This window comes from Pogona vitticeps, chromosome 2 (genome assembly GCF_051106095.1).
Source record: "Pogona vitticeps strain Pit_001003342236 chromosome 2, PviZW2.1, whole genome shotgun sequence".
NCBI classification, from domain to species: Eukaryota; Metazoa; Chordata; class Lepidosauria; order Squamata; family Agamidae; genus Pogona; species Pogona vitticeps.
The window spans coordinates 313,336,978-313,352,481 of record NC_135784.1 but is presented as its reverse complement, the minus strand read 5'-3'; the positions used below and the strand labels follow the sequence as shown (position 1 = coordinate 313,352,481).

Here is a 15,504-nt window from a genome sequence, read left to right as displayed (position 1 = left end):
TCCTTTTTAAAGGCAAGGTTAAAATGTGTATGTGTTTGTGTGTGTGCGTGTGTGTGTATACACACACACACACACACACACACACACACACACACACACACACACACACACACACACACACACACACACACACACACACACACACACGCGAAACATTTTATATTTCCCTTCCCTCTTTCCAGTTGCCTACATTTTGTAACTGTAGCAACTGGAAAGAGGGAAGAGAAACTGCAGACTCTTCTTTAGGCGCCCTTTGCTTCCCGGCTTTTGCCTGTTTAACTGGGCGGGGTGTAGAGCGGGATCGGTCCTACAAATCTGAGCTGCCAAGGGAGGCTTCAGCCAGTTTTGCTGTGAGCTCTTGGCGCTTAAGGTACCTGTGAGACGTTTCTCATCCCCTGTGAGCCAGTGAGAGGTCGACAAGAGGCCTCACACTGACGAGAAGCGTTTGTGGCCCAAGCGACGAGGAGGTCACTGCCGGGCTCTGCCAAACGGGGACAGCGGCTGTCGTCTTCTTGCCTTTTTGTACGTCGGTTGTTTTTTATCCTTTTGGTCCATGGTTGTTCGTTTGCACTTTGCTTCACAAGTCCCAGGACACTCTCGTTTGGAGCACAGGCCTTTTGAGGAAATCCCGAAAAGGGGGGGGGAAGGGCCCCCGTTCCTGCTGCCCCTCCGTAGGTCAGCAGCCATTAATGCCTATTACAGGGACGGTGGCTCTGTCGGAACTCAGCAAGGGGTGGGGGCTGTGTGAGGGCTGGGCTGGGCTGGGCTGGGGGGGTTGGGCGGGGATGGGTTGCACACCCATGTGCCCTTGTGTGCTGTTATCAATACCTGGGATCCCCGCGATCCTTGGCTGCAGGCGAAGAAGATCCTCCCAGGACCCTCGTCCCCCGTGGGCCTCCAGAGGGAGAGGATGGACCAGTGGCACCTACTGAAGGTAATGGCTTCTCTGCTCCAGCTGGAAGAAGGGAACTGAGCCCTCGTTTAGTTCCCCTTGCGTGCCATGTTGGCATCAATCCGCACGGCCTTTGGTGGGTGGAGATGGGGCAAGGCAGCCACATGGGTTTTGTTGACCTTTCCCGCCTGTTATTGGAGCATGGGGATTTGGGGTGTGGGTGTGTGAGTGTGCCAAGGAGGGTCTTGGGGCTGTCAGTGTGTGGGATGTTCGCAGGCCACCGCTCAGCATCTAGATAGTCTGTGGCTCCTGTGAATGAGGGCCGGGTGGGGATTCATTGGGGGATTCATTCCCTGCAGGTGGCCACAGCACTGGAAGAAGGAAGCCGCTCGCCTCCAGATGATCAGGACTGGGGAGGGAGGGAGGGAGGGAGGGACACAAGGATGGGTCCCCCTGACTTGCCTCTCTCTCTCCTGGGGCAAGTGAGAGGAAACCACAGCCAGAGGTTGCGGGATGGCGTTGGGGAGCATTTGCTTCCCCCCCCCATACAGGGGCTGCTGCAGAGGGCCTGCACGGAGACCTCCTCAGGTTGCCTCAGCTGGCAGTCAGGAGGGGGTGTCTGCAACAGGAATGGGCGTGAGCCGGAGAGGCCATGCAGGGGTGTGCGCGTGTGCGTGTGTGCGTCTGTGATGGCGGGGGTGGAAGGAAGGCTTCTGTGGATTTCAGCATTTGCTCTGTTCTCACCACAGATGTGGGGCTTTACTCCACCCCGGTCAGTGGCCCAAAAGGAGGCTCTGGCTCAGCGTCCGAAGATCGCCCAGCTGTGGGAGGTGAGTCATTTGGCCTGCTCTCCCCCCCCCCCCAAACAGGTCTGCTCTCTGGTAGAGCCCCCCCCCGCCTCTGTGGTGGGAAGAGGAGAAGTTGCAGCTCAGCCACGGCTGGATGTGCCCTCCCCCCCCCGCACCCTCACTTGCTCATTTGCACTCTTTGCTTGTTTGTTTTGATGAGGATAAATAATATGGGGCGAGTGCTTGGGGGCAGAGTTTTTAATTCTTTCTCCTACAAATGTCTCAGAGTGAGTTACTGAGACTTAAGGTGCCAGTTAATGAGGAAGGGGTGGGCCTTCGGGAACCTGTAGCTGTTCTTCTCTGTGGATCTCTGTACTTCTACTGTGTGACGAAAAAGAATTTTACCAGAAATTCAGAATTCTGCAACAGCTGAATCAATTAAAATAGAAATAGAAACTTCAGTCAAAAAATAAGAAGAGGAAGAGCAAGAAGAAGGATTAGTCACTGAAGATCCAAGGCCAAAGTCATACATACTTTGGTATTCCCAATTGCTATGTATGGATATAAAAACCGAGCGAAAAAGAAAGCCGAAAGGGGAAGAGAAATGATTAGTGCAAAATGTGGTGTGGGAGGAGAGCTTGAGATATACCTCGGGCCACCAGAAAGACAAGTAAGTGGATTCTAGATCAAATCAAGCTTGAATTCTTTCTAGAAGCAAAAACAGCTAAACAGAGAATTTTCTGCTATTTTAATCATGAGATTATGACAAGGCAAGAGTTTTGGAAAAATGGAAGGCAGCAAAAAAGAGGAAGACCAAGCCTAGGGATAGATAGTTCAACAAGGGAGCCACAGCCTTGAGTTTGCAAGAGTGGGCAGGGCTGTTAACAGCAGGGCTGTTTGGAGGTCACAAACTCATAGATTTACCAAAGGTCAGAAGTAATTTCAGGGAACATAACAACAATAAGAAACAATAAGATAGACTGAGCAATAAATGGCTCTATCAACGTTAGGAAGGGACGTGGTGGCGCTGCGGGCTAAATCGCACAAGCCTGTGCTGCAGGGTCAGAAGACCAAGCAGTCGTAAGATCGAATCCACGCGACGGAGTGAGCGCCCGTCACTTGTCCCAGCTCCCGCCAACCTAGCAGTTCAAAAGCATGCAAATGCGAGTAGATAAATAGGGACCACCTCGGTGGGAAGGTAAGAGTGTTCCGTGTCTAAGTCGCACTGGCCATATGACCACGGAAGATTGTCTACGGACAAAATGCTGGCTCTATGGCTTGGAAACGGGGATGAGCACCGCCCCCTAGAGTCGAACACGACTGGACAACAATTGTCAAGGGGAACCTTTACCTTTACCTTTACCTTTATCAACGTTAGGAAGAGGTAGGAAGCCAAGCCACTGATGTTTCATCACTTTGAAAAGAAATCACAGCCACATTCTGTTGGCCGAGGAAGGCCATGCCTGCTGCGTGGGGCCCCTTGCTCCACATCTTTCTCTCGGTCTCTGGTGGGCAGCTGAGCGAGCACTACTTTGTGCAGCAAAGGAGTGAATGACTTCTTGCATTGGTGGTGTGCAAAAAACCCCACCGTACATGTAACAGAAAGAAGAGAATAAAGCCGCTTCTGGCCTTAATATTTCTGAGAGATCTCAGGGGAGGGGAGCACCCGAGAACAGCAAGGGGGGGGGCTTAGTGAGTACAGGGCACCCACCAGGCCAGGTCTGTGCACCACCATCCCACTCAAGGCTTAACAGCTTGTTCACAGGAGATCATCCGGTAGGCAACGAGGTGCGTGGCATCCTGGCATTCCCCTCATCCACTGAGCTTGTAATTTGACAAAGGAGAGTCTGGCATGATTTGTTTGTGAGAGAAGAAGGCCATGGCATGGTGATCTCCACGTTCTTTTCTAAATGCTGGCCGGCCAATGGTTGAATGAGCAGTTCCGTTACTTTCCCGGCTGTCCTGGTTGAGCTGACTAGTCTGTGGTTGCCCAGGTCACCTCTTTTAGAGGCCAGGGCACGTGTGAGACCATGCTGAGCTTTCTTTTTCGACATCTACTTCAGTGAGGTACTTTACCCCTGCTGGCCATGACCCCCCCCCCTTCCATTAAGCTGCTCTCCTTGCTGCTTCTTCCCTTTTCTAGGAAACAAAATTGTTGGGAAGATGAGTGAGGTTTTTGCTTTGCTTTGCTTTCGTTTCTGTGGACCTGGCCCTCTTGGCAGAATTTCCCAAAAAAACCCCTCAGGAATAAGGAAAAGGGTGGACGAAGTGGTGGTGGCAAGAGCGGGGGGGGCCCTATTGGCTGGCGTGTCCACAGATTCAGGGGCACCCCCTGCGACCACAGTCTTGCCTGGGACTTCTCTGGGGAGGTCCCTCCTAGAGCTTCCTTTGCCTTCCCCCGGTGACGGTATTTGCACCCGTGACCCGAGAGTTCACTGGAGGTGGGGGGGGCACACACACACATCAGAACCATTCGCCCATCTGACCGCTCCTCTGGAGGAGTCTAGCAAGGAGGCAGAGGAAGCATCTTCTCGCCTTTGCCTTCCAATTCCCTCCCCGCCCCCATGGAGTGGGTCTGAGTCAGTGCGGCAGGAGAGGGCCCTGGAGCCTTCCGCAGCTCCATGCCTTTCAACGTTGCTGCTGAAATGCTTACCGTCTGCCGTTTTGTGCCTTTCAGGTGGGAGCCGCTCTGTGGGAGCAGGTAAGGGCACAGCGTGGACCTGCGTGGAAACAGTCACAGACTGTGGCTTTCCTCGCCTTTTTACACCAGGAGGGAGCTGCTGAAGGTGGTTGCAGCAGCGAGGCACTTGTGTGTGTGTGTGTGTGTGTGTGTGTGTGTGTGTGTGTGTGTGTGTGTGTGTGTGTGTGTGTGTGTGTGTGTGTGTGTGTGTGTGTGTGTGTGTGTGTGTGTGTGTGTGTGTGTGTGTGTGTGTGTGTCTGGCTCTCCCTCCCGTCCTGGCTTCCGTCTCCCTCCCTAACCTTTCTACTTTGTTCCTAGGCCCTGCTGAGACGCAGGTCGGGTCCTCCGTGCACACAGGTAAATGCCCTTCCACACCCCTCCCCTGGCTCGCTCTGCTAGCTCAGGCGCTTCCTGCCACCCTCCATGGCCAGAATGAACTGGGTTTCTGCATAAGCCTCTTTCATTGCAGGAGCCCCTTAGCAGCTCTTACAAACCCGTTTCCAAACACAGGCCATAAAAATGAATGCGCCGAGAATGAGCTCCCGACAGCTGACTCCCCAGAGGCTCCCTCAAAGAATGGCCCATCTTTGGACCCATGGCCAAAACTGGGGGAAGGGGGAGACCAGCGGCAGGCTACTGGGTATGGGGGGGGAGGAGAAACCTTCTCAAAGGAGGCAGGAGGCACCTTCCAAAAGGACGTGCAGGCCAAGTGGGCCACCCATAGCGTGGCGGCACTCACCCACCCTCTTGCACCGCTGGATGTGCCCTCCGGGGCTTCTTTCTGCCCTGGGCGCTTCCAGGAGCCACCTTTCTTCCCCTTTTCTTCCTTCCCACAGGAGACGTCCTGGCGGTTCTCTTTGGGGTGCTCTTCGCCATCACGGGCCTCGCATTCCTCGTCTATGTCCGGAAGCACCGGAGGCAGAACTGCAGGCACGTGTGTGTGTGTGTGCCTGTGTGTGTGTGTGTGTGCGTGCGTGCGTGCGTGCGTCCGTGCGTGTGTGCGTGTGTGGTTTGGGGGAGGGGAAGAATCACACCATGCCCTGGAGGGAGACCGGACAGGCCCCTTTCTCCACAGCAGGGCAGTTCCCACGTCTTAGGAAGGAACTTCGCCCCAGCCTCTGCTTCCCCTTGACCGCCTCCAGTCACCAGGCAGGCAGGCAGGCAGGCAGGCAGGGGAGATTGCTCTGGCCCACAGCCTCTCCATCCTGACCACAGGGACCCCACCAGCAGCCCCTGCCACTTCCGAGAGAAGTCCTGGCTGGGGCAGGAGGCCTAGTGGGTCCCACCAGGTCTTAATAAGGCTCCTTCTCTCTGCAGATTGGATGCTTCAGCAGCCAAGGCCAACATCATCTATACTCCTGCCACCACCACTGAAGAACAGGCCGTCTAGGATGCTGCTTCCCCCCCCACAGGCCAGAGGGAGACTGGTACCGGGTTGGTCTTGGGAAATCTTTTGCCTCATGGCCTGGCCATCTTCCCTCCTGACCCCCCACCTACCCACCCTACCCAGCCAGGCAAGGTTCCCTTATTAAGGAGGAGTGCCTAGGCCACTGACAAACCTAGACAGCATCTTAAAAAGCAAAGATATCACCTTGCCGACAAAGCTCCACATCGTCGAAGCTATGGTTTTTCCAGTAGTGATGTATGGAAGTGAGAGCTGGACCATAAAGAAAGCTGACCGCCGAAGAATTGATGCTTTTGAATTGTGGTGCTGGAGGAGACTCTTGAGGGTCCCCTGGACTGCAAGGAGAACAAACCTATCCGTTCTGAAGGAAATCAACCCTGAGTGCTCACTGGAAGGACAGATCCTGAAGCTGAGGCTCCAATCCTTTGGCCATCTCATGAGAAGAGAAGACTCCCTGGAAAAAGACCTTGATGTTGGGGAAAGTGTGAAGGCAAGAGGAGAAGGGGATGACAGAGGATGAGATGATTGGACAGTGTCACTGAAGCTACCAACATGAATATGACCCAACTCTGGGAGACAGTGGAAGAGAGGAGGGCCTGGCGTGCTCTGGTCCACGGGGTCACAAAGAGTTGGACACGACTTAATGACTCAACAACAACAACCTAGGCTGCTCAGCCGCTCCCGATGTAGCCTGCTGTGCCACAGAGCCCCTTTCCTCAGCTTGAGAAGTTGGGAAGCAGACGACCCTGGGTCCCTGCCTGGCGCATGCCCTGTGCATCTTTGCGTGAAAGCCGTTCTCATTTGGCTGTTGTTAACCACAGCAGAGAAACAGCCACCTCAGTGTCAATTGCTGAGGTCTTTCAACCCCCACCCCCAACCCCAGTGAGTGACCCCTGGATTTAGGCAGGGAGGGAGGAGAGGCTTAACACCTCTTTTTGCATGCAGAGATGTGAGAGAGGCGGAGGGATGTCTGTATGCATGCATGCATGCATGCATGCATGCATACACACACTCACATGCAGACACACACACACACACACACACACACACACACACACACACACACACACACACACACACACACACACACACACACACACACACACACACACACACACACACACACAGATGTGTTCATGCCCAACCCCTTCACCTCACATCAGCTGCCTCCTCCCCCACCTGGCAGTGTGTGCGGACACACACAAGGATCTTTTGACTGAAAGCTCAAGGATGTGGCCCGGCATTTGATGTCCGGGAATATTCCCTGCTAAGGTGGCCCATTAGACCTGGCTTCACGGTGTTGGCAGTTCAGACGCAGAAGGCAATTGGAAAGATGTAGCCCAGAGTCTGTACTTGATGTGCCAGGATGGGACCCAGCCTGTTATCAGAAGTAGTATGAACACAAACAGAACAAATTCCCTGTTGAATCAAAAAGGCCTGAATGGAACTAGAATTACTTCAGGAAGGTACATCAAACATGCATTTAATCTTAATTTTCAGAGTTACAGAACTGGGTACAAAACGTGTTTAAACTAAAGATTGGTTATATTTTAAGACTCAAGTACTTATGGCACAATTGTGCATTCTACGTCCAGAGATGCAAAGGCTTGGAGCAGGACGCTGAGTGGGGAAGGGGGAGGATTCTCCCCTTTCCAATCTGTCTCCCCTCCCCTCACCACTCCAAAGCTTTCAGCAGCTCCACTTCTGACTAATGGCCAGAGTCTGGTGTTGCCACCTGGATTCTGTGTCCATTTACTGGTATTCCCCTTGTGATGTCATTGTTCTGTGCTATCAAGTTGTTTCTGACTTAAGGGCTACCTTATGAATGGGGGACCTCCAGATGCTCCTGTCCTCCCCAAAAGCTCTGCTCAGCTCTTGGAAACTTAAGGCTGTGTTTGCCTTCATGGAGTCAAGTCATTTCATGTTTGGTCTTCCTCAATTCCTGCTGTTGTCAACCTTCCCAAGAATTACCGTCTTTTCCACTGAGTCTTGTCTTCCTATGATGTACCAAAGTATGACAAGCTCAATTTAGTTGTTTTTCCTCCCAAAGGAAGTTCAGACATGATTTGAGTTAGCATCTGGTTATTTGTCTTTTAGCCAATCCATGGTATCCTTAAAGCTCTCATCTGAAGCCACATTTCAAATAATAATTTTTTCCACTCTGTTGCTTTCCCATCTGTACATAGTTATTGGAAGTATCAGAGTATGAATGATGTTGGCCTCAGCCTCCAGTGACATGCCCTTACACTTGAGGACCTTTTTTAGTTTCTTCACTGCTGTTCTTCCAAGTCTTAGTCTTTTTATTATTATTATTATTATTTCCTGACTGCAGACTCAACTAGGATTGAGGTATACAAAATCTTTAACGATTTCAGTTTCTTCATTCTCAACAGGAAAGTCACGTAATTCGTCTCTACACATGCTTTTCATCTTCTTGATATTCAACTGCAGTCTGGCTTCTGCACTTTCTTCTTTCACTTTCGTCTGGAGTTGTTTCGAGCTATTGCTGTTTTGTACTGTGGCATCTTGTGATCTTGTGCAATTCCCTTTTCCCTTTCGTCTGAACTGTGCTGGATGGATGACTCAGGGACGCCATTAGTTTCTAACAAAAATCCTTTATTTGGTAACAGCTTGCTTATTCCAACATCAACAGCAGATTCTGCTTCTTGCTTTAGAGACATCATGCCTTTTCCTTTTTAATTAAACCACAACAAATCCCCCTCTGGTTGCATAGGGGTAGAACGTAATGCCAACTCAGTGGAATGCCCGATTCTTGGGGCAGACTTGTCGCTGGCCTTATAGGGGAGGGTGGAGGACCCAGCCCACCTGTGGGTCCCACCTTTTCCTGCCCTGGTTTGGTCTCAGTTTTGGCCTGAAGAGGTTCATCCCACAGGGTTTCCCAGGACAGTCCGGACACAGCTGGTTCTCCCATCTCTGAGCCTCCCATGGCGGCCACCCTCAGAACTTTCTTCTCTGCTCCCTTTCTTCAGTCTCTCCCCAGTAAGGTGGCTTCCCTGTAGGTTTTTCTTCTCCACTCTTTCTCGGCATGCTCTCTAGGGACTTTAAACTCCGTCCACTCCCCTGTCCAGGGGTCCTCTTGCACTGTTTCAACCCAGTCCTTTTTTCCTTTTTCCTCTTCTTCCTCCTCCACCCAACATGCTTCTCCTTCTTCAGCTTCCAACTGACCCCTTCCTCCTTTCCTTTCATCTCCTTTCCTCCTGCCGAAATGACGCCCCCTGGTGGCTCTTTCTTCTCTTGTTCTTTCTGCCCCTGATCCTCCAAGCAGAGTCCCTTGAGGTTCTCCTCCAAGGTGGGCATCTGTCCCTCAGTGTCTTCAGCCGAGGAGGCGGCGGCGGCGGGTACACTCTGAGGAGTGCCCCTTGGGCTACTCCCAGCCTCACACATCTATCCTTATTTATATGGGAAATGAATGCAATAGGCCTACAGTGACTGCATTTCTTAGCCTCTCATTTCTTGGACATTGGAAGGTATATTTCTAGTTTATGGGCTATTGTTTTGTTTACATTCTTTTAAGCCAAAACAACAACAATAAGAAAACAGTTCTGGTTCACAGTCAACTGAGTTTAGTAAGGCAAATCTGTTCTTAATATGGACTTTAGCTTCATCAGAAATTTTATTTAAATTATATTTTGGTACTATGATTCTTTTTATAGTGATTCTGGATATTAACAGTTCCTAGACAGTATGCACAGTCTGCCCCTGATCAGTTTCAGCAGTGAGAATGCAGCTGCTGCAGCTTCTGCTTCCAACTGTGTAGTCTATTGGATTATTTCCATATTGCTCATCTGGGAATGCCCGTTTCTACAGTCATCTTTTTGATTCTCTCAGTCATGGTTTTGCAATAAACAGGCTTTGGTTTCACAAAATTCTTTGAGTTTGCAATAATGTTTGGTTCTGGTTTGCTTCCTATTTTTGCATTTCAGTCACCTATGTTTGTTTGTTTTATTTATTTATTTGTATGTTTATTTATTTGGATTTCTACCCTGCCCATCTAGACCAAAGGTCTACTCTGGGCAGCATTACAAATTTAAAAACTGTTGAACCAATAAACATGTGCTATACATCCAAGATGATAAAATGTGAATTTAAGATATAGCAGAAGGGAAAGCATGCCCAAATAGTCAGGTCTTGACTTTGCTTCTGAAGACACCCAGAGAGGGAGCCAGGCGGATCTCCATGGGCAAGTTGTTCCAGAGGTGAGGGGCCGCTGCCGAGAAGGCCTGGTTCCTTGTTCTTTCCTTTCAGACCTCCCTCCGCATTAGGCCCTTCAACCGCCCAGCCTGGCTGGAATGAGTGACTCTGGCAGAACTGGGTGGGAGGAGGCGCTCTGCCAGATATTGAGATCCTAAACTGTTTAGGGCTTTGTATGTCATTGTTAGGACTTTGAAATCAACATGGAAACAAATGGGCACCCAATGCAAGGAAATATGTTGGTACGTTTTCACCCCTGTAAGAACTCTGGCCACTGTATTCTGCACCATCCTGAGTTTCCATGTCAGTCTCAAAGGCAGCCCCATGTAGAGCGCATTACAGTAGTCTAATCTCGAGGCTACGAGCGCATGGACCAACGTGGTGAGTGCCCCCACATCAAGATAGGGACAGAGCTGGGCAATCCACCAGAGGCGGAAGTGTGCGGAATGGACCACTGACGCCACCTGGGTTTCCATAGTGACCGCTGGGTCCAGATGTATATCCAAACTGTGAACCTTACTGTATTCGCAAAGGCTTTCACGGCCGGGATCTAATGGTTGTTGTGGGTTTTTCGGGCTTCTCGGCCGTGTTCTGAAAGTGGTTTTTTCTAACGTTTCGCCAGTCTCGGTGGCTGGCATCTTCAGAGGACAGCAAACTGTGCTCTGGTGTAGTTTGGCTAGGGCGTGGAGTATTTAGGCTGTGAGATGGGATGATTAGTGTGTATTGTTGTGGGTGTATTGTTTTCTGTAGACGGGTGATTAGTGTGTATTGTTGTGATAAGGAGATTATCTGTCACTGTGGTTGATGGTAGTGATCCCCTTGACCTTGTGCTTGGGTAGAGTTTGTGACCTTTTGTATGCTGTATTTTTGAGAGCTGGGAGCCAAGTTTTGTTGAGTTTCAAACTTTCCTCTTTTTTGTTGAAGTTTTTCTGGTGCTTGTGGATTTCAATGGCTTCCCTGTGCAGTCTGACGTAATGATTGCTGGTGTTGTCCAGTATTTCAGTATTTTGAAATAGAATTTCATGTCCAGTTTGTTTTAGGGCATGTTCAGCTACTGCAGATTTTTCTGGTTGTTTTAGTCTGCAGTGTCTCTCGTGTTCTTTGATTCTGGTGTGGATGCTTCGTTTTGTGGTTCCGATGTATACTTGGCCACAACTGCAAGGTATCCGGTATACTTCTGCAGTGGTGAGGGGGTCCCTTCTGTCCTTTGCTGACCGTAACGTTTGTTGTATTTTTGTGGTGGGCTTGAATACTGTTTTTAGGTTGTGTTTTTCCAGAAGTTTCCCCATGCGGTCTGTGACCCCTTTGATGTATGGCAGAAATACTTTGTTTGTGGGTGGCTGTTTTTCTTCTTCAGTTCCGTGTTGTTTTCTTGGTTTGATGGCTCTTGTGATTTCATTTTTGGAGTAGCCATTTGCCTGTAGGGCCCAATTCAGGTGGTCGAGTTCAGTGTTGAGAAACTGAGCTTCACAGTTCCGATTTGCACGGTCTACCAGTGTTTTGATTATGCCTCTTTTTTGCCATGGGTGGTGGTTGGAGTTTTTGTGTAGGTACCTGTCTAGGATGAGGTTTGTCCAATGTGGGTCTGTAGAAGGGTTGCTAGGTGTTTGGCTAATTCATATGTTGGGGAGCCGATGGCACTTACAATGGGCCTGAGCGGGGTAGAGTCCTTGTGGAGGACTCCACAGACAAAGAACTACTAGGCCTACACATCATATCAGCCAAAAAATGAGAAGTCAAGACTGGGACAAGATTGATACCCTCTCTTACAATAAGATGGAAAAAGAAACGATGAACCACACAGACAGACAAAAACGGAAATTCAACAAATGCCAAACAAGCCAACAGAAACCTACACTAGATACCACGCGCATCATCATCAACCTATCAGAATGCCAACTCTCCCCAGAAGAAACCTCAGTCTTAAGCAAAGAAGGAAATTTTGCAGTAACACCCAGCAAAATTCCTGTGGAAGATATAATTGCCAACGTGGAATCAGCATTATATCATCTTCCAGAAGAAAAAGCAGAGGAAATAAGAGGGGAAGTGACTAGGATCCTACAGAAAGCAAAACCCCCCAAAAGCAACATAACTAGAAAGGAGAGAAATGCCATCAAGTCTCTGAACTCAGACCTGAACATCATCATCCTACCAGCAGACAAAGGCAACACTACAGTAATCATGGAAACAGAAGAATACAGGGACAAAATCAGAGAACTTCTAGACCCCACTACCTACAGAAAACTGAAACGAGACCCAACTAACAAAATCACAAAACAAACAAACATGCTGATCAGGAGTTCCTCCCTGTACCCCAACGTCCTCCAACGAATTTGCAAGACAGAAGCTCTCCCACCTAGACTATACGGACTCCCCAAAATCCACAGGGACTCTACCCCACTCAGGCCCATTGTAAGTGCCATCGGCTCCCCAACATATGAATTAGCCAAATACCTAGCAACCCTTCTACAGACCCACATTGGACAAACCTCATCCTACATCAAAGACTCAGGGCATTTCATAAGCAAGATCAGCACCCTAAAACTCAACCCTGGGGATAGACTGGTCAGTTTTGATGTAGTATTCCTGTTCACTAAGGTACCGGTAAAGGACACCCTGATACTCATCCAGCAGATATTTCCAGAAGACATCAAGGCCCTCTTCCAACACTGCCTTACAACCAGCTATTTCCAGTGGGATAATGAATTCTACAAACAGATTATTGCCCTAGCCCATTCAAATGTTACAGGCCTGGAAATGTTAAGGGAAACCTTGACGTCTGACCATTCAGCCTGGAGGCAGGCGGTGCATCACGGCCTCTCCCAATTTGAAGAGACGCTTGTACAGCAGGCCGAGGCAAAGAGGCAGTCCCGAAACAAGCAAAACCAGGGAGATGGACAGGGGACAGATTGTATTTGTGGAAGAGATTGTCACTCTCGAATTGGCCTTCTCAGCCACACAAGACACTGTTCCAAGACCTCCATACAGAGCATGTTACCATAGTCTCTCGAGACTGAAGGATGCCTACTACTGGCTGCTTTGATTAGTCAGGCCAGGTAAGGGTCAAGGGAGGAAGTTGTGGCATGACAGCGGTCAAGCACCTCTGTCCACCTCTACTGACATCACAGGCTAAAAGTGGTTGAGTCTCATCGGGCAAGACAGAGCGCGGGACGTCTCTGCTCGATTCACTGTTTTCAAATAGGCATAACATGTTTTGGTGTGTGAGCAGTGTCCTCCTGGACATTCACATAAATGCTTTCAGTTTCTTCTGCACTCTCTGAAGTATGAACATAGACTTGAATTGCAATTATGTTGATGGGTTTTCCAGGAGATCTAAGCATTTTGCTTTGAGACTTGTGGTGCAGTGGTTTGATTGCTGTCCTGCAGCCAAAACTCTGCCCATGACCTGGATTCCATCCCAGGCAGCCAGCTTGAGGTTGACTCAGCTTTCCATCCTTCTGAGGTTGGTGAATCGAGGACCCAGCTCCCAGGGGTTGGGGGTGGCAGCAATGTGTAGCCTGCATAATTAAAATGCAAATCACCCAGAATGCTTTAAGCACTACGGGACAGTATGGTAACCCTGCCTCCTGATTCTTTTTTTAAAATATTTTTTTATCCTGCCTTTCTCGTTAATAAGGACCTTTACATGATTAAAAGGCAGTGCTTAAAGCCCAAAAGGATAAGCATACAAATACTCAAAAGGCTGAAACAAAAAGACAGTACACAGAGGCAACACCAAAACACATTCAATACAGGAAAGTACAACAATCCATTCAAAAACCCCACTCAGGCAGCCGGTCACTCTAGGGAAGCTTGCCTGAAGAGAGAGGTCTTGGCCTCCTTGGACAGCCAAGATGCGGTCAGCCTGGCCTCCAGTGGGAGGGAGTTCCAGTGTCTGAGAGCAGCCACAGGGAAGGCCCCTGTTCTTTGTGTCCCCACTGAACACATTTGTTAGGATGTTGGGACCGAGAGAAAGGCCCGATGATTGTAACATCTGAGCAGGTTGATAATGGGAGATGTGCTCTTCGAAATATCTCAGCCCCAACCATTTAGGGCTTCATAGGTTAGAACCATCATTTTGAATTGTGCGCAGAAACAGATCGGCACTCAGCATGAGCTGTTGTAAGAGAGGTTGTGTGGACCCCTTGCCCTCCCGGGGGCCTTTGGCTGGTATTCTGCTGCCTCTTCTGCCGGCATGGAGGTAGGTAGGCAGATGAGCGGAAGGGGGGGGGCTTGCAGAGCTCTGAGGGACAAGCAGGGACTGACAGCTTCTTTGCTCTGCTCTGGGTCAGCTGCGGCGGAAGAGAGCCGTTCCTCTCCTGGAGCCTCCACCAACCCCTCACCCAGGACTGAGGTTGCCTTGCACGCCGAAGCCACCCATTCACAACCAGCACGTCGGGCCTGATCCAGCTGCTGCCGCCACCGCCCCTTTCTCTCTGGCACAAAGAGATCAGAGCGGCATCGCCCGTGCTCCTCTGAGGGGCTGCCTGACTCTGGACATCTCTTCCCCCCCCCCACCACAAATCTTTCTCCCTCAAACACGAGAATGAGCCTGTGGCCCAAGAGGGAGCTTCTCCCCTTTAGGAGAAAGGGGCCTGATCCTCTGTTTCTCCTCCTCCTGCACCTGAAGAGGCCACAGGCAGACATGGTGTTTTTAGATCTGAGAGGCTGTATAAGGATGGTAAACCCATTTCAACCTGGCTCCAGTCCTGGTTATGGGATGGCAGCTGCTTTGGTCACCTTGGTGGACGACCTACACCAGGAACTGGGCAGGGGGGTGGGAGTGCTTCCCTGTGGCTGGCTTCTGCTGGACAGACATCTCAACGGCTTTTGACACCATCAGCCACGGTCTCCTTCTAGGGTGGGATCTTGGGGGCATTGTGTTACAGTGGCTCCGGTCCTTCCTGGAGGGGAGAACTCAAAAGGTGGCGGTGGCGCTGGGGAAATCCTGTCCAGCATCCTGGCTGTTGGCCCACAAGGTCCCTCAGGGTTCTGTTTTGTCTTTTTTGTTTTTTAACATCTACATGAAACTCCAGAGTTTTGGAATTCAGTGCCACCAGTATGCAGATGACACCGAACTCTACCTCTCCTTGCAATCTAAATCCAAGGAAGTTCTTTTGGTGCCAGATCACTGGCTGATAGTATCAGTAATGGGCTGAATGAGGGTGAATAAACTGAAATTTAATCCAGCCAAGACAGAGGTGCTCCTGGTCATTTGAAAGGCAGACAAAAGAAACAGAATTCAGCCTGTGCTGGATGGGGTTACACTCTCTCTGAAAACACAGGTGCACAGCTTGGGGTGGGGGTGCTGGATGGGGTTACACTCTCTCTGAAAACACAGGTGCACAGCTTGGGGTGGGGGCTCCTGGATTGATCCCTGGATTCCAGAGGTTTTGGCAATTGGCCAGGAGTGCCTTTGTACAATTAAAGCGAGTGCGCCAGTTGCGCCCGTGCCTGGAGACGTCTGATCTGACCACAATGACACATGCCCTGGTTACATCCCAGCTGGATTACTGTAACACACTCT

At 50.2% G+C, this 15,504-nt stretch overlaps 2 protein-coding genes across 2 annotated transcripts in view; both read left to right on the top strand.

Annotated features, from left to right (window-relative positions):
* The window catches only part of CA9 (carbonic anhydrase 9), a 35,313-nt gene extending 25,459 nt beyond the window's left edge, over positions 1-9,854 (top strand). Inside the window, exons 9-14 of the mRNA XM_020800732.3 lie at positions 857-934; positions 1,642-1,722; positions 4,358-4,381; positions 4,679-4,717; positions 5,197-5,290; positions 5,678-9,854. Of these exons, the coding sequence (XP_020656391.3) occupies positions 857-934; positions 1,642-1,722; positions 4,358-4,381; positions 4,679-4,717; positions 5,197-5,290; positions 5,678-5,750 (389 nt within the window). The 3' untranslated portion in view covers positions 5,751-9,854. The remainder of the gene's footprint in view (positions 1-856; positions 935-1,641; positions 1,723-4,357; positions 4,382-4,678; positions 4,718-5,196; positions 5,291-5,677) is intronic.
* CREB3 (cAMP responsive element binding protein 3) overlaps positions 1-15,504 on the top strand; it is a 196,803-nt gene that overhangs the window by 51,091 nt on the left and 130,208 nt on the right. The gene's annotated exons all lie outside the window — the stretch shown is intronic.